Source organism: Callorhinchus milii, unplaced genomic scaffold, assembly GCF_018977255.1.
Source record: "Callorhinchus milii isolate IMCB2004 unplaced genomic scaffold, IMCB_Cmil_1.0 Scaffold1, whole genome shotgun sequence".
In the NCBI taxonomy this organism is placed as follows: domain Eukaryota; kingdom Metazoa; phylum Chordata; class Chondrichthyes; order Chimaeriformes; family Callorhinchidae; genus Callorhinchus; species Callorhinchus milii.
This window is the reverse complement of record NW_024704742.1, coordinates 44,099,664-44,119,026: the sequence shown is the minus strand read 5'-3', so window position 1 is coordinate 44,119,026 and position 19,363 is coordinate 44,099,664. Positions and strand designations below refer to the sequence as shown.

The 19,363-nt window shown below is 38.8% G+C and overlaps 1 protein-coding gene across 1 annotated transcript; it reads left to right on the top strand.

Annotated features, from left to right (window-relative positions):
* The first annotated feature begins 9,036 nt into the window (after nt 1-9,036).
* Nucleotides 9,037-14,624, top strand: cckar (cholecystokinin A receptor). The gene is made up of 5 exons (XM_007889179.2): nt 9,037-9,127; nt 9,323-9,574; nt 13,256-13,523; nt 13,630-13,757; nt 14,043-14,624. Exons 1-5 carry the CDS (start codon nt 9,037-9,039, stop codon nt 14,561-14,563), a joined length of 1,260 nt encoding a protein of 419 aa, XP_007887370.1. The 3' UTR covers nt 14,564-14,624.
* Nucleotides 14,625-19,363: the final 4,739 nt, after the last annotated feature.

Sequence of the window (19,363 nt, the reverse complement as noted above, 5' to 3'; positions counted from 1 at the left end):
TAGAGTAAATAAGTTAGCAGTTTTCTTTATTTGTTAAGCTTCTGACCTGTGTGATAATTTCCACTACTTAGAGAGTCTGATAGCATGGAAAAGGATCTCATAAAAATGAAAAGGACCTCATAAAAATCCAGTATGCAGAATGCTTGGTATGGATAATTGTTAATCCTTTGAACTGTAAAGATGCAGAGTTGCAGAAGGCAAAGATCCCACCGTGCAGTGATATAATGGTGCAAACTACAGTGGTGCAAGTGGTACAGTCGAACCGGGGCACACAAGAGGTCATGGGGGCCCAACCCACTGGTGGTGGAATGTTGGTGGGTGGAAACATACCTGTGTGCCCACCCCTTCAATGTTTGAGCCATTTCAGAAATTCCTACCTGTTTCCTGGGCTCAAGGTGGGCTGGTATGACATAGTGACAGTTCTTTTTAATTCTGAGACTCCAACTCCTGTTCTGATGACGCTCTGCATTTTCAAAATGGTAAAGGTAAACAACACTGCAAATTTAGGAATGGGGAAGGGGTCCCTAACCTATTCTTGCACCAGGGCCCCCTGGGGCCTTGTTAAGCCACTGTCACTGTGGGAACAGTTACAAGACATAAAGGTATGTAAAGCTCTGGAAAAGGGAACACAGAGACAAAATCAATCTCTCTTGAGGTTTTTAACTCTTCAGCTTCTGACTGTCTTCTTGCTTCTTCTTGTGAAGTACTCCAAGATATTATCCTACATGATAAATCATATATAAATGCAAAATTTTAATTTCTTAAACTATTTTGGTATTGTGAGTTCCTCTTCTGCTGTTAGTTCATCCTTTACCATTAATGCCCTCCTCCACATTGCTATACCAGTTTATCATTGGGAAATGTTGCCACTTTGCTCTTGTCCATCTTCACCTCACAGTCATGTTCATACCACGGCAATAGTAACAATATCCTTTACTTGTCGTTTACAGCCATAATTGGTATCATCCTGGCTCACTCTTGCCTCTGAGTCAGAAGGTTGGGGGCTCAAGCCCCACATTGGGACTTTGAGCTCATAGTCTAGACTGACACACGAGGTGCTGGGGAAGCGCTGTATTGCTGAAGGTGCCATGTTTTGGATGTGACATTAAACTGAGGCCCCGTTTTTCTATTCAGGTAAATGTTAAAGATTCTATGGCAAGACTCAAAAAGAGAAGAGAGTTTCTCTTGATGTCCTGGTTAACAATACCCCAGATCAAATTTGTCATTCACTTCAGGGCTGTTTGTGGGACATTGCTGTGAGCAAATTGGCTGTTGCATTCATATACAAAATAACTATACAGTAAATCCTGTGAAGCACTTTGAGACATCCTCCTGATGTGAAAAATGCTGTATGAAATTATTATAATTTCAATATTTATTCATATTATCCTTTGTATTGGTACAATGGTCAAACTTATCATTGAGCACTGTCTCAGTCCTATCTGAATTTATTATACTTATATTAATTTCTTGCCACATCTAACATAATTTCTGGTTTTCTTTCATTAATAATAGTTTATCAAAGGATTAGCTCCTGTCTCTTCCATATCCAATTTAAATTAATCCTAGTTATTGCATTTCTATTTTTGTACTAACAGCTTAGCGAGTCGTTCATTATGGGCAGACAAGTGTGAGTTTCTTTAGTTTCCTATGTTCCCCAGTTACCCACTGTAGCAACACATCATTTTAAAACACACTCATTAAAGTCAATTACCCTTTTGATTATTTCCATCTTTTTCACATTGGAGTAAGATAATTACATTCAACCTCAATCACAATTAATTGCTTATTCCTCTGCAATCTGGTTTCAGCACCTACTCCTCTCCAGGTGAATGGAGATTGGAGATTAATGTAGGGATGGAATTTTTTATTGTTTAAAATATTGTGTGAATCATGTCTCATTCTTAGGATGGTCATGATAAAATACATGTGTTATAAACTTTGAATATTTATTTATGTTCACCTCTTGCAAAAACCCAGCAACAGTTCCTGTAAATAGAGTCCATATAATCTGTGTATTCTTGGAATCTGCATTTATATTCATCAGTCTTACTGAGTGGGTTCCTGAGAAATTAGCACTTACCTGTAATAGTTGTTAGGCATACTGGATTTTACATGGTACCATGCTACCAACCCTCTCCAAAAACAAATTTTACCACATCAGACATTGACAAATTGAAATAATATACCCAATATATTTACATAAAGATAACAAATTAACTGTGCTATCGGCTCAATATGTTGCAATATCAAATCGAAAATACTTAATGTGTAATTTACCATTTCAACCGCCTGGTTCCTTTGTCCTTTGAACACACCTGCTGCCTTCCTTTTATAAACACATTGAAAGTACTTTAAGATTTTCACCTCCTCACACCTTTACATTCTTATAATTTAAGCCACTCCTCTTGTACTTATTAGGTAGCATTAGTCGATCAAGCTTGAATGTTATAATACTGCTTTTCTAACATCGAAAGAGCAATGGAACTCTAAAATTATCCTTTTCATTCATTTAAAATAGATTACTGCCAGAATAAGGGGTTGCCTTTGAAGATAGAAATTTACTTCGATTTTTACAAGATTTCTGAACTTTGTAAGTTTTGCCCTGGCACATTCGCGTGAACAATAATACTTGTGTAGATTAATTTGCATCTTTGAAAAATTGGCGTATCTGTGTTCACTCTACAGATTATATTCAATGCCGAATGGCTAATCAATTCATAAACTATCAAAAGTCATAAAACAGAAAACACTCTTTGATCTCACACAACAGAAACCACCACTCTCCACAATATGTTTCCAATAACTTCTTGCTCATAAATTTAATATGTGAAGTATTTTTAGTTACATTTCTTTAATTTAACTTGTAGGATTAATTATGTCTTAAATGAAATATTGGTAAAATTGAAGATGATCCTAAATAAACTTCAGAATATTATGATCTTTCTGTGGGGAACCCATGCCATTTCACATCTGCGCAACTGTTCAATTAATTGCACTGAACCACATTCAGCTAAGCAAACATTGAAAGTCAAACATAAGAGGCATCAAAGCCTAATGATTTGATAGGACCATGAACATTTTGTAAAAAAAAGCTCCACTGAAAGCTGGAGTTAAAGAGTAAAACTGGACATGGGAGTTGTATGGTTCTAGAATCAGACTACATACAATGTTTGGGGAGGTTTTACCCCAGAACATAAGGGGTAAGTGCTAAGATATTGATACAATTAGCTGTTTTCATTAGCTTGAGGTCTCCTATTTCTGTCAAATCTTCACTGTACCTAGTAGCAAATGATTCAGGATGAAACATTTTTATACCTTTCTTTCCCCTGTTGACAGTGTAAGACACATTATCACTGAATCTGAACAGTTTTCAAGTAGAGTTACTATCTGGAATGATCTGCTCGAAAACTCTTTTTGCAGCAATCCATAATGTTGCTTTTGTGGCATGATTTATATTGCAGCAATAAGCTTTGTAATTTGAGTTGTATATTTTATTTGTTCTTTTAAAATTAAATTATTCTTTATTGGGACAAAAACCCAGTAGGATTTGATCAGTGATGCAGTCATGTAGTCAAGTCATTGGTTATATCATTTTGCTTTCTACTGGACATGAACTCCATAAAAATCACAATAATCATACCTGCCGCAAAGAAAACTACCCCACAGACTCCAACATTATGGACATTCTCAAAATATTTTTTTCATGCAGATTTTCCAGATATTGACCCTACTTGAAAACTGCCGAGGTGTCTTAAAATACATGTTTAGTCAGCCTGGCTCTGTTCTGACGAAAGGTCATTGACCTAAAAAGTTGACTAATTTTCCTCTCTCCATGGGTACTGCCTGACCAGTTGCGTGTTCCCAGCGACTTCTGTGTTTATACCAGATTTCCAGCATCTATAGTACTTTGCCTTTGGCACTGCATATTAACCTGTCTCAGTTGGTAGCACTCTCACCTCTGACTGAGAAGGTTGTGGGTTCAAGCACCATGTCGAGACTTTGAACTCACGTAGTCCAGGTTGACATTCCAATGCAGTTCTGGGGATGTGCTGCATTGTTGGAGGTACTGTCCTTCGAGTGAGACGTTAAATCCAGGATCCATCTGCCCATTCAGGTGAGTGTTAAATATCCCATGCCACTATTCGAGAAGAGAATGGAGTAAGGCAAACATACCCTCAAATAAAACTGGTCGATCACTTCATGGTTGTTTGTAGGTCATAGTTTGCAAATTGGCTGTGGCATTCGCCTACAAATCACACAATCACTACACTTTGCAATACATTCGTGAAGCTCTTTGAGACAGCCTCCTGATATGAAAGGTGCTCAAATGTAAAACCTCATTAACATTTAACAGGTGAGATTACAGAAACTGATAATTTTAATACTAAAAAGTGAAAACTCACAGGTGATCTTATTGAGGAATCCCAAACCCTCTCATGTTTAGGATGACATAGAGTTTAAATATGGGATGGAGTAAACATTATTAGATTTACTAGATTTGGATTTATACTTCAGGGCAAAATGGATTGCTCTTTTATCTGTGGCAATAGAATTGAGTGTTGGAATTATTGGATTAAAGTACCTTTATGTGTCATCAATTTTTTTAATGTGTTATTTTGTAGATTTTGCTATACAGTCATAATATATTTCACACTTCCACACTGCCAGCTGTGCACCGTCATTGGATTTAATCAAGAGTTATAGTACATATACTTTCTGCATATTAGATGAAGTCTATTTTCTTAGGATGGTAATAAAAAATACACTTCAATGTAACAGGGAAACACAAATACATGATTGCAAAGGCATTCTATACAGAACATAAATCTACAGAACTAGTTAGTTCAGACCCACATTGAATCAATGTGGAGTCCTGTAGCTCAGTGGTTAGAGCACTCGCTTTGCAAGCGAGAGACCTGAGTTCAATTCCAGGCAGGGCGAAACCTTGGGCAAGTTTCCTTACTCCACACAGAGCCTAATAATAATCCTTCCAAAACCAAAACCAATAATAAATTGGTCATTTTCAATCTATGACTGTTTGTGGGACACTGCTGTGCGCAATTGGCTGCCGCGTTCGCCCACAAATATACAGTCAATTCACTTTACAGTGTGTTCTGTGAAGCGCTTTGGGACGTCCTCCCGACGTGAAAAGCGCTATATCAACTGCAAGGATTATTATTAATCATAGAATCATAGAATCTTACAGTAGAGAAGGAGGACATTCAGCCCATCGTGTTTGTGCCGGTTCTTTCTAAGAGCTTCCAACTAGCTCCACTCCCCCACTTTAACCCCATAGTCCTTTTCAAGTACATATCCAATTCCCTGTTGAAAGCTTCTGTTGAAGTTGTTTCCATACCCTTTCAGGCTATGTATTCCAGATCGTAATGACTTGCTGGATAAAAAAATCTCCTCATCTCCTTTATGGTTTCTTTGCCAATTATCTTAAATCTGTGTCCTTTGGTTACCAACTCATCTGCCTGAGGAAACATTTTCTCCTTATTTACCACGCACTTTTGTTTTGGCCAATTCTTCTGCCTTTTCAACATGGTGAGTTTCTTCCTGCTGGCCAGACTGATGATAAGCAAATGTAAGATTGGCACAGTGATTTAATTTATCATCACCCTTGCATTTTGATAACTACATATTGCAAGAAAATTTTAATTATCAATGCTAAATTGCTTCCATATCCACAATGAATTATTTGTGTCCTTGAATTTTTCATGCTGTGTCCAGTAGATTTTCCCCAGGAACGTCAGAAAAGTTATAATACATTTGAACAGTATTTTTACACTGAAACAAGCAAGCCAATAAAAAGACATATTGAATTTTATTGGTTTAAAAATAGCAAATGTTTTGAATTTTCAGATATTTGCTCAAAGTATTTCAAAACCCAGTTTAGAACCGTGAATATTCAGTGAAATATTCAAAGAGAGAATAACAAGCAGATTGGTGCATCTGAGCATGGCATCCTGTCTTTGATTATTTTATTTGGTTGCATTGCTATCTACTAGACTATTAAAGCTGAAACAAATGTTCAGTAAGTGAAATAAAACTGGGAGAAATGTATCATGAATAGTCATTTCATTTACTGTTGTACATGTAGGATAACAATAGATGACAACAATCAACCCAGGTTTTATTACATAACAAGTTGTAAATGCATAAAGGCAGTGCAAATAGCTTTTCGCTTGCATTTCAACATACTTTCGGAGCAGTACCAACATTCATTAACAATCCGTACAAACATTCCACATTCCTTATATAATCATTTCTGGACTCACAGTCCAGGCTGGCACCCAATTGGTGCATCTGAGCATGGCATCCTGTCTTTGATTATTTCATTTGGTTGCATTGCTATCTACTAGACTATTAAAGCTGAACAAAATGCTCAGTAAGTGAAATAAAACTGGGAGAAATGTATCATGAATAGTCATTTCATTTACTGTTGGACATGTAGGATAACAATAGATGACAACAATCAACCCAGGTTTTATTACATATTTATTACATAACAAGTTGTAAATGTATAAAGTCAGTGCAAATAGCTTTTCACTTGCATTTAAACATACTTTCGGAGCAGTACCAACATTCATAAACAATCCGTACAAACATTCCTCATTCCTTATATAATCATTTGGGAATCCTTATACAGTCCCACATCGGGACTATCGACTCACAGTCCAGGCTGGCACCCAATACAGTGCTTGGGGGTGTGCTGCATTGTCAGAGGTGTCATCTTTTGGCTGAGACATTAAACCGAGCATAAAGATCCCATAGCACTATTCAGAAAGAGAAGAAAGTTTCTTCTGGTGTCCTCTCTTACAAATCATTAAATTAAATTGGTTATTTATTTTTTTCATGGCTGCTTGTGGGATATTATTGTGTGCAAATTAGCCTCTGCAATAATCTGTAAAATACACAGTCACTACACTTTACAGTAAATACTGTGAAGTGCTTTAAGGCGTCCTCCTGACATGAAAGACATTATATCAAATGTAAGGATTATTGTTATTATTTCTCACTCTCTATTGCTCTACATTACTCCCGCAATTTTTGTTGTTAAAAATCAGTCAAGCTGTCAAAGAAAAAAATGGCTCCTCATGAAATGAATCTGTACTGCTTTAGCTTCTTCTGTACATGGGAGCTCAGATTATTTTGTGCAAGATTCCTATGTGCACAGGAACACCCTTAAGCCTTGCTAAGCACAGGGACTTATCCAGTTCCCTTTGAACAATTCTATTGATCCAGTTTCTTGTGTAATTAACTCCAAACCCCAACAACCCTTTAAGAGAAGAATGACCTAAATTGCCTACAAACTACAGTCAGTACACTTTACAACAACTTACACTTATATAGCGCCCTCCACGCAGGGTAGCGTCTCAGAGTGCTTAAAAGTGGCATAGCCTGATTCCGAGCCAGGGGGAGGTGGCCATAAGCACAGTCGAACAGGAAAGTTTTCAGGTGGAATTTGAAAAAGGGGAGGTGGCAAAGTAGAGGGATTGAGGGAGAGTGTTCCAGAGCTTCGGGGCGTAGTGGCTGAAAGCGTGACCTCCAATGGTAGAGCGGTGCGAAGGACAAGTAGGAGGCCGATGCCAGTAGAGCGGAGGTTCTGGGTGGTGGATTGGGGCGTGAGGAAGTCGGAGAGGTAGTTCATATAAAATAGTTTTTGCTTATCTACCCAATCAAGACTTTTCTACCGCATTGCCCCTCAATCACCTCTGATCCAGTGGAGAAAGCTTCAACTTGGCCAGACACTTTACATTGTCTCACATCTGATATCTTAGCAATGAATCTGTGATATTTTCAGAGGCGCCGTCCTTCAGATGAGACGTTAACCTGAGGTCCTGCCTACCTGTTCAGGTGGACGCTAAAGAACCCAAGGCACTATTTAATAATAATAATAATAGTCCTTGCATTTGATATAGCGCTTTTCACGTCAGGAGGACGTCCCAAAGCGCTTCACAGAAGTGAATTGACTGTATATTTGTGGGCGAACGCAGCAGCCAATTGCGCACAGCAATGTCCCACAAACAGTCGTAGATTGAAAATGACCAATTTAATTATTGTTTTTTTTTTTTGGAGGGATTATTATTAGGCGTGTGGAGTAAGGAAACTTGCCCAAGGTTTCGCTCTGCCTGGAATTGAACTCAGGTCTCTCACTTGCAAAGCGAGTGCTCTAACCACTGAGCTACTGGACTCCACAAATTTGAAAAGACACGAGGTTTCTCCCGGTGTCCTGGCCAACAACCCCCTAAATAAAAATTGGTCACTCACTCTACCGCTGTTTGTGGGGCATTGCTGTGCGCAATTGGGCAGCCCCGTTCACCGACGAACATGCAGTCACTTCATTTTACAGTAAACTCCTGAGAAGTGCTTTGAGACTTCTTTCCTGCGTGCGAGAGCGCGATCTACACCAAATGCAAGGATCGCGACTATTAAGAGTTAAAAAACAAGAGACCCAAGGAGCGCACAAATATAAATGAAGTCGGTGCTCTGAAGCCCTGGATGGTATGCGTGGAATTGTAATCGTTGTGTGCCTGGGGGCGGGTCTGAAGGACTGAAGGAAGGGTGGGGGCTGCCAGACAGGTGTCTGACTGCATCAAAGCTTTCACTGAGACCTTCAGCTTTTGTGTTGCACATCACAGATCCTCTAACTCATCCAACACCAGTGCTGCAGAGCTGAGCACTTCAAACCTTACTGCTCCACCTACCCTTTGCTCTGGAGTTTGCAAAATGATGGTTCTGTGCTAAAAAAAATATTAACGTAAAATTAATTTAGATTTCTTCTTTCCTGGACCCCCCCAATTTTTTTTAAAATTTTTTTTGGGGGGGTGTTTTAGCGATTTTGTTTCCCCCCCCCAAAAAAAAAGCAAGGCAGGACATTTCTGTCTATTTGATGTGTTATGGATAAGACAGACCAGGACTGAAGAAAGTTGGCTAAGTGTTAAAGGCGATGGATGGATAAGTCATCATAACAGGGCTGTGGCTGCCAACACTGCCAAACTGGGGGGAACAGACAAGAAAAGGTTCGAAATGGAGACAGTTTCGGATCTTCTGCTCAATCTCACAGTCACGTCGAGCCCAACAGATGCAGCGCAGGAGGGGAAGAGCAGGAGCGACCAGTGTAAGAGTGAGAGCAGCTCTGGGCCAGGGGGTGGGGGGGGAGCAAGACTGCCCCCTGTACAAGGCAACAGGGTGGGCAGTGGCGGGGAGGGGGGTTGGGGGGGAAATGGACAAGGGCAAAACTGCCCCCTGCACAAGGAACAGGTGGGACAGATGCAGTAAAATATTCCTTGGATTGAGTTTGTTTTTGTTTCAGATTTGGATCAGACTGTGCGGATCTTTCTTTACTGCCTCCTGTTTATGCTGAGTGTGTTGGGCAATGTGCTGATCATCACGGTGCTGCTGAGGAACAAGCGGCTGCGGACAGTGACCAACACTTTCCTGCTCTCCCTGGCGGTCAGCGACCTGATGCTGTGTCTCTTCTGTATCCCCTTCACCCTCATCTCCAACCTGCTCGAGGATTTCATCTTCGGGAGCGCCGTCTGCAAAGCTGTGCCTTACTTCATGGGTAAAAAAAACACACACACACACACAAATAGCACGATCTGTAAAAAAAAATTAAGCACATAATCTGTCAAAGCTGTTCCTCCTTTTTAAATCCCAATTGTGATTATTCATTCGAGTGTAATTAGTTAAAGCAGGGAACATTTTTATAAATAAAATATCTACTTTGCTGAATTTGGAGTTGGGAACAAATGGGACAGCCAGTGAAGCTTATTAAATCTAGATATCTATTACAATAATAATAATAATCCTTCACATTTGATATAGTGCTGTTGAGACGTCTCAAAGCTTTCACAGAATACACTGTAAAGTGAATTGACTATATTTTGTGGGCAGAATGCGGCGGCCAATTGCGCACAGCAGTGTCCCACAAACAGTCGTGGATTGATTGATCAAATTATTATTATTTTTGTCAGCACTTGATGTGACTTGGATATAATTAAGCACTCTGCATGAAGGGCACTATATAAATGCAAGTTGTTGTTGATGTAATTTTGTTGTTGTTATAAAAACTCACTAATTGGCAAAATCGACACAACTTTACCCTTCATTTACATGCTTCTCTCAACCTGTTTTTCCGTTAGCATAAACCAATTTTATTCTCCAAACGGCAGGAGGAGATAAGCTAAGAAGCATGGCATCTCTGGAATCTTTATTACAACTGGATATTTATTAGCAGTCAGGCTGAACCAAGAGGCAATACACAGCAATACAAAAACTGTTGGCATTAATGAATTAGGTTTGCTCCTTGGCTCTTTGTTTACACGCTGAGCAAAATAGTTCTCATTCTGAATAATGTAATGCAGCCACTGAGGTTGTTATGTTGTTGCCACATTTTTGTTATGTTGTTTTCATTTCACTATCCTGATAATAATAATAATAATCCTTGCATTTGATGTAGTGCCTTATCATGTCATCGAGATTTCTGATTGAGGAAGTGCAGGATTTAAATCTTGTTAGAAGATTTTTTGGGAGTTGCAATTTCAACAATTATCTTTGGCTTGCTGATTTGGATTCATACTCGAAACGGCTTTCGCAATTATAAAAAAAGGCACTGTTGTTCTTCATTGACACGGAATAAATTGTATCAGTAAATAGCTGGAAGATTTATAAAATGCCTGGAACATGCAATGAGTGTTGTGCAGAGAGCTGGTCTGTTTGATAGATTTTCTCAGTTTTTTTTTAGATATTTATTGACATAGGTGGAACATCAGGACTGATAATGTTTCAAGTAGACATTCTGCATAACCCTTAAAATGGAAGTACCCAATTGATTTCCAGTGGTCCTATAGCCTTTCATCTATCCCCCATGTACTTGATAGCTCACCCATTGCAGCTTCCTGAAAACACTTGCTACCATTTCCTGCCCACAGACAAACTTCAACAACAACAAATTATATTTATATAGGGTCTTTCACATCGGGAGGACATCCCAAGACGCTGGAAAGTGAGACAGTCTTAAAAGCACACATCAGTTAGCAGATTTATACATAGCACTAAGCTCAAGGATGTGACGAATGGTGTGATGATCAAATAATCTGCCTATCTAATTTGGTAATTTGAATTATTCACTAAAATAGAAAAAATATTCTGTAATTGTTCACTTTGTATCAGGTATCATTGTTAGTAGTTCCAATGCTAGTTTATCTTGTTGCCCAGCTTTCAGTTCAGTTAGCCTTATGGATCGTGCTCAGCAATTATTGGGGCTAAACCTACTCAAACATTTTCTGAATAACTGATTTTATGCAAAACTATATACCCATCACCAGGCTTAACAGTATCCAAATCCGGCTGACAGTTCTATACATGCTATCTATATAATAGAATGTACCCGTGTCTGGAATGGAATGGGCACTCTCTGCTTGGAGGGATGCACTCTGCTTACTTAATTCTGGAGCATCTTAAGCATAGGTTGGCAAGAGCCAAGGCTTGGAGACCCCAGAGTGTAGGCTGAATTACTGCTGGAGTTTAATCAGCTAAAATGCACAGCTTGTTATTGAAAGCATTTCTGGCAAGCTTTCTGGTGCTTGTTCAGCTAGGAACAACTTCTCCGTTTAGGCTTTGGCTTTCAGGATTAACAGGAGCTGAGTGAGAAGAATCTCTGACACAGGGTCTGCCCTTCCAAGTCCTGCCGATGGCTGGTCTGTCATCATCAATGCCCTTGAGTATTCGGATCTGTCTTGCTCAGGAATGGGAATGCTGAAAAACCCCACATGGAATAACTCAAAGATCATGTTTGATTGCTTGCAAATATTACAGATACATGTAAATATCCCTTTGTGCATTGCATAAAGCATATCCAAAGAGATATATTCAAAATTCTAAAGATATTTTAATACCTAAAAATAATGTTCAGCATAATTACAAGATTCAACACAAATTAAATGTTTGAAGGGATGCTGTGTTTATAAATATGATTTTTAGAAATCTTTTCTGTGTACCAGTCACTTCAATGTGATGATACAGTCATATCACATATCTTGACAAGAATAATAATAATAATAATAATCCTTGCATTTGATATAGCGCTTTTCATGTCGGGAAGACGTCCCAAAGCGCTTCACAGAACACACTGTAAAGTGAATTGACTGTATATTTGTGGGCAAATGCGGCAGCCAATTGCGCACAGCAATGTCCCACAAACAGTCGTAGATTGAAAATGACCAATTTATTATTGGTTTTGGTTTTGGAGGATTATTATTAGGCTCTGTGTGGAGTAAGGAAATTTGCCCAAGGTTTCGCCCTGCCTGGAATTGAACTTCAGGTCTCTCACTTGCAAAGCGAGTGCTCTAACCACTGAGCTACGACAACACAAAACCCTATGTGCCCTTGCTGTATCATTAAAATAACATGGGTTTCTTTGGCTAATCTTTCTCTGCAGTCTTAAAGATGATCTTTGAAAGATTTTGCTAAATCTTGCTGCAGTCACTCACACCAACCAATGTTAACTGAAAGTAAAGCACTTCAATGGGCCAACATATATTGGGATATAAAAATGAGAGAACATGCATTAAACTATGACCTTGAATTTAGCAAATTAAAAGTGATTTAGCAAATTTGACTAACTTGATTAAGTATATTCTGTGAAATTCTTTAGATTTGTATCAGCCTTGCTCAGTGGTAGTATTCTTGCCTTTGAGTCAGAACTCGTGGGTTGAAGCTAGTGCTGTATGGTTAGAGGTGCTGTCTTTTGGATGAGATATTAAACTGAGGTTAAGGTCTGTAAGGTGGACATTAAAGATCTCATGGTGCCATTCAAAAAGAGAAACAAGTTTCTCCCAGGGTTCTGGCCAAAACCCCAGATAAAGTTGGTCATTCATTTCAGGCCTATTTATAGAACATTATTGTGCAAAGGTTCACTACTACAATAAATACAATAGATCCTGTGAAACATGAAAGGTGCTATATCGAATATAAGGGTTATAGATTTAGACAATTTTTTTAATTATAGAACATTTTGAATATAATTATTTAGTCTGTACACGAACACATTTTAAAACATTTTTAAAGATAATCATATACTTTAACTAGTACATAAACATCAAGAGTTAGTTAATACTACAGTGATGATTGGGTCTGAAGTAGGAAGAGGTAAGTCCACAATTACGTAAGCCTTGAATTGTTTGCCATGGCAATCAAAATGATAATTTTGCTTTCACTGATAAGATTTTGTCTTTATTCTTAGGTATTTCTGTTAGTGTTTCGACCTTCAGTTTGGTGGCAATTTCTCTGGAGAGATACAGTGCTATTTGTAAACCACTCAAATCCAGGGTCTGGCAGACCAAGTCTCACGCCTTCAAGGTGATCACTGCTACTTGGCTGTTCTCATTTACTGTCATGTTACCATATCCCATCTATGGCAACTTAGTGCCCTTCACGAGAATCAACGACAACAACAGCACAGGCAACATGTGCCGTCTTCTCTGGCCCAATGATATCACACAGCAATCCTGGTAACCATAATGAATGTTGAAATTATTCCAAATCTATCAATTCAAAAAGTTTAGCCAAATTGGAGTTCTTGCATTGGGTAACTTGTTCAATACCTGTTTCTTCCAGGTACATTTTTCAGCTACTGCTTCTCTCTTTGATCCCTGGAATAGTGATGATGACAGCATATGGTCTAATCTCATGTGAACTGTACAATGGGATCCAGTTTGAAATGAGTCAGAGAAAGCGCAACCAAGGTAAAGTTAGCGTTAAATGACAATGGGCAGTGACATTGCTAAAATGCACCCGGACAGTTACTGACTACAATGGTCTGGTTTTCTTATTGAAAAGGTAACATTTGTACACTTTCTTATGTCCTGACATTAAAAGGAAATATATTACTAGTTCCCAGATATGTCAGGCAGAGCAGAGCACTGTTTTAAAAAAAAACAGAAAGCAAGTTGATTGAATGACCTCTACATTACAAGTATAATTAAGATCTAAATAAAATTGCTCCCATTTTTTCCATGTTTTACTCCCAGAGAGAGAAAGCAGTACCACAAATAGCGTCAGCATCAGCAAATACGAAGATGGAGATGGGTGTTACAGACAGAATCTGAAACGGAACAGAACAATTGAATTGCAACGCTTATCAAATACCAGAACAGTCAAAATCAATAGGATAAGAAGTAACAGTTCCACTGCAAACCTTATGGCCAAGAAGAGAGTGATTCGGATGTTGATTGTGATAGTGGTCATGTTTTTTATCTGTTGGACACCCATACTCTGTGCCAATGCTTGGCGAGCTTTTGATAAAGTTTCTGCTGGCAGAATTCTGTCTGGGACAGCAATTTCATTCATTCATCTGCTCTCCTACACCTCTGCCTGTGTAAATCCCATCATCTACTGTTTCATGAACAAGCGATTCCGTATGGCTTTCCTGGCAACTTTTACTTGTGGCACCAAAAAGCAAGCGCATATTCGGGAAATAGAGGAGGAAGCCGGTACAACTGGTAGCTCTACCTCCAGATGTACCAATGTCAGTGTGTCAGCTCCCTGTTGACTGCTGGATACTACATCTGCACATAGTCTTTAAGTAAGGAATTTACACAAATAGGATGTGTTTGTTATTTAGTGCCCCTGCATCAGTTGTTTATGTTTACATGGAATGTAACTTTTGAAAGTATAAAAGGTATTTTTGTCTATTGCCTAAGTGTTGCTTCAAACATTCTACAAATGGAGAAATGAGGGTGAGCAGATGATCTACATGGGAGAATCACATAGTGTTCAACAAAGCTTCAGAAAATCCTCAAGAAAATATTTCATTGTTCCGATAAACTTTTGTTGATGTCTCAGTCTATTATTTTATACTTTTTTTTATCTCAGGTGAGATTGATATCTTCTCCAAAAAAAACTTCATTATGAAGTTACAAATAATAATAATAATAATCCTTGCATTTGGCCAAGGACTTTATCACATCATTCAAAGCTCTCAAAACAGGATTTATTAGAGTATGATGACTGTGTATTTTGTAGTGACCCCATCAGGACTGACGCAAAAAATAAGCCTATTGTGTCTGCAAAAGCATTTTTGAAAAGTTAGATTGTTATGTGTGCATAACTTTGTTGTATGGTTTGGAAATACTGAGCCTAACTTCAAAAATAGTGCATTTTATCAGTGGTTTGAAGAGCAGTGCAGCAATTGCCTTGAAAGTAAATTGATTTTTTGGGGGGTAATCATGAATTTTTTACCTAGGACTCACCAATGTTGGGATAAGTTATACTTTTTCATCTCCCCCCACCCCCCATACTGAGATGAAAATAGGTCACTCGCTATGCTGTTAAATGTGTCCATTCTTACTGCAACCATATCTTATGCAGTCTGTCCTTGACACAAGCCATTTGTTTCTGTGTAACTGAAATTTGTGAGATCTTTACACCTGTGCGACCTTATATTATTCCAAGATATGGCACAAGGTACTGCTGGACTTTTCTCCCAGAATTCTGAAATACATTACGTATGTATTCTCTGTTTCTGTTGCTCATATTTTTTCCCCCCAAACCCAGTTGTGATTCTTGCCAATAATGTTAACGAACGTTAACTATATTTTGGAAAGTAAGTGGAACTAATGTTTTTGATACCATATATAGAACTAGGCTACTGAATAATGAATTGACCATGAAATTAAATTGAACTTGAAATTCTGATGTAAAAGCGCATGAGAAACTGTAAACTGTAGATTCTAACCTATTTTCCTAACTTTATCCTCTTCCTCAAAGTGAGGAAGGTTTCATGTGCCATTTTACACTTGTGTGCATGGGTAGGGTGTTTGATGATCAAGACGGGGGAAAGCATCACAGTTGAACCACCCGCCACCATTTCTGTTCTCTCCTAATATCCACCATCAGCACTGGTTGTTAGATAACAATTGGGAACAGGAGCTCTAGCTGATTTTTCACATCTCTGAACCAAGTCCACTGTGTCTACTAATAGGAATCCTAACTGTCAGGTGAGAAGAGCTAAAGTGGTACAGACCAGGTATTCAACCTTAAGTCTTCTGGTCTACATAACAACAACTTGCATTTACATAGCACCCGTCACCCGAGTAATATCTCAGAGAACTCAAACAGAGGTGTGTTTTGACACCAAGCTGGAAAGAGAGGGGAGGTGACTGAAGGCCAGGTCAAGGCGGTGTGACTTGAAGAAGGGCAAACACAGGGATTGAGGCAAGGAGTTCCGGAATTTCAGACATTACAACAACTTGCGTTTATATAGAGGCCCTCACGCAGGGTAGATTCCCAGAGCACATAGTGGCTGAAAGCACGTATTATTTGGATATATGTATCAGAAGAGTGTGAACAGCAGAGTGTGCTACACACTTGTTATGCAGCGTTTAACAGTTTCTTTGTATATAACAAAATTGGATAAATGTATCTAATACATGTACAATACACTGAATGCAGATGATTTTATCCTCAGGTTATTGAAGCAGCTTTCAGAAGATAATTGCCTTCTCTCTAAGAAAGCATTGCCTCACTGTCTCCTCTTAAATCATTTGAAGCCTTGCAGTTTGTTTATTGTTATAACTGTAATATTTTGTTGATCATATCAGTTTTAAATATATAAAGAGTGCAGAGAATTTCAAATTCCTCTACCAAATGTAAATCAGCAAAATCTCCAAATGATGTATAATGTAATTAGTTTAAAGAATTTTTGAACACAATATCTGCCATCTTAATTTATTTAGATAGCGTTTAGCAATGTTTTAGAATCAATTGACTTTAAGCCTGAATGTCAGTCATCAATTGTACAATAGCACCAAGTTAGAATCAATATTTTCTCCCAAATAAGGGTATGTCTAAATGATGACTGAGAGTTTATGACCTTGTTGTATTTTTGGTTTTTGTGGTCAAATGTTACTCCCTGTAAGTCTTTTTATCAGTTTATGGAGTGTGCTTAGTGTAGTTTTTTGTTGCTTTGAGTTCTTTCAAACTCCATGAACCGACTTCAAAGTGTTCCATTTTAAAAGTGCTAACATGTAGATCTCTGGAACAGATGTGCCAGAAGTGTGAAAAAGTTACTTGTAAACAATATAATTGTGATCCGTTAATAATATTAAAGTGATTTCAATATCCTTATTTCTGAAATGTGTTATACTTCCTTAAATTCGGACATTTTGGAGTCAATTTTAGAATCTTAGTTTAACATCCGTTTCAAAAGAGGCGCCTCCAACAATACAGCACTCCTCCTCAGCACCACACTGGACCATCAGCCTAGACTATAGGAGTTCCAAGTCCCAACATGGGCCTTGAGCCCACAACCATCTGACTCAGGGGCGAGAGCGCGACCACAATCCGCGACTGTTTATGGGACACTGCTGTGTGCAATTGGCTGCCGCATTTTGCCCACAAAATATACTTTACAGTATATTCTGTGAAGCGTTTTGAGACGTCTAAAAGATGTGATAGGATGCTATATCAAATGCAAGAATTATTATTTCTTAAAGAAAAGTGCAGTTAAAAGCCGAAATCCGCAATGGTTACAGCAGAACTAATGGACTGTGAACAGGCAAAAGACCAAGGTTCATCCAGTTTGCCTTCCATGTCGCATGACATATCGTGTCTCAAACTATATATTGTATACTAAGATTTTATTTTCTAACAAAAATCTATCTAATTTGTTATTGAAAGAATCAACACTTTCTGCTTCCACCGTCTCCCTAGAGAGCCTGTTCGATACATTTACTACTCTGTGTTGTAGTGTTTAAAACTTTCTTTGTACATAATAAAATTCATTCAATTAACGACAAAGTATTTCTGAATGTTCATCAAGGTAAAAGCATTTGAGGTGTTATCCAAGATGAAAATGCTTTCATAGTGCCAATATATCTGCTTCAGGACTTTGCATGGGGACTTGGGAGCAGCTTTTGTTAGACAACAGTGCTAATACAACAGAAGTCAGTTGGAGAAGTTGTGATTCCAATGATATATGTCTCCAATTAAATTGTCACCTCTATTAAACAACTGTCATCTATATCTATTGCCATTTTTCACTCTTCTTCAGGAAATTGTTTTCTTTTATATAAAAAAGATTGATCACCCATAGATATGTGACCCTTAACAATGAGGCAATCGTTGACATATAAAGATTATTTGTCAACAAGCACAGGGAGAAAGTGCAACGTGTGATGTGTTAATTATTACATACTCCATTTTTCCCTCCACAGAAAGAATTTTGTTTTCATCAGCATGAGGTTTAATTGATTGATCACGTGGAGTTTGAACCACACATTTATAGAAAGAAGGTAAAATAACAACAAAAGCACCAGAATTCAATAATATCAGCAATTTTGGAACACAGCATTTTAAGGAAGGTATCCTGGCACGATTTGACTATTCATGCAACATTGATCATTGTTATTTTCCATTTCCCATGAAGTAGACAGGATTGGACCATTTATCAAATGTTTTTGGTGATGCATTGAAGAACATTAATAATAATCATTCAAAACTCCGTCATCCGCATTCTCACCCATAACAAACTTTGTACCCTGATTACTCCAGTCCTTACCAAACTTCACTGGTTCCCTGTCACAGAGCAGATCAACTTCAAGATCCTCACTCTAGTGTTTAAATCCCTCCATTCCTTGGCACCTCCCTATCTTTCAAACCTCCTCTCTCCCCTCAGCAGTACCCGCTGCCTCCGCTCTACTGGGTCCAGCCTCCTCGTGTCCCCCGAATCCTTTGCTCCACCATCAGCGGCCGTGCCTTCAGCCACTACACCCCGAAACTTTGGAACACCCTCCCTCAACCCCTTCACCTCGCCCCCTCCTTCCCCATTTCAGGTCGCGGCTGAAGACCTTTCTCTTCGACTGAGCCTACGGTCACCTTCCCTCCTCCTGGCTCGGCCTCGGGTTCCGCTATTGTTAAGTGCTCTGAGACGATGCCCGGCGTGGAGGGCGCTATATAAATGCAAGTCATGTTGTTGTCTGTGCTTCGTCCTGCTTCATCTTGCTGTAATGTTTCAACACTGTTAATGTGCTAAATTGAGAGGAGGGAATTCATTTAAAAGATGTCTGAGACAAATTTTGCCATCACAAGGAAAAGGATAAAACTACTGTTGTGTTTGGAGTCCTGTAGCTCAGTGGTTAGAGCACTCACCTTGCAAGTGAGACACCTGGGCTCAATTCCAGGCAGGGTGAAACCTTGGGCAAGTTTCCTTACTCCACACGCCTAATAATAATCCTCCAAAACAAAACAATGATAAATTGGTCATTTTCAATCCACGACTGTCTGTGGGACACTGCTGTGCACAATTGGCTGCCGCGTTTTGCCCACATATATACGGTCAATTCACTTTACA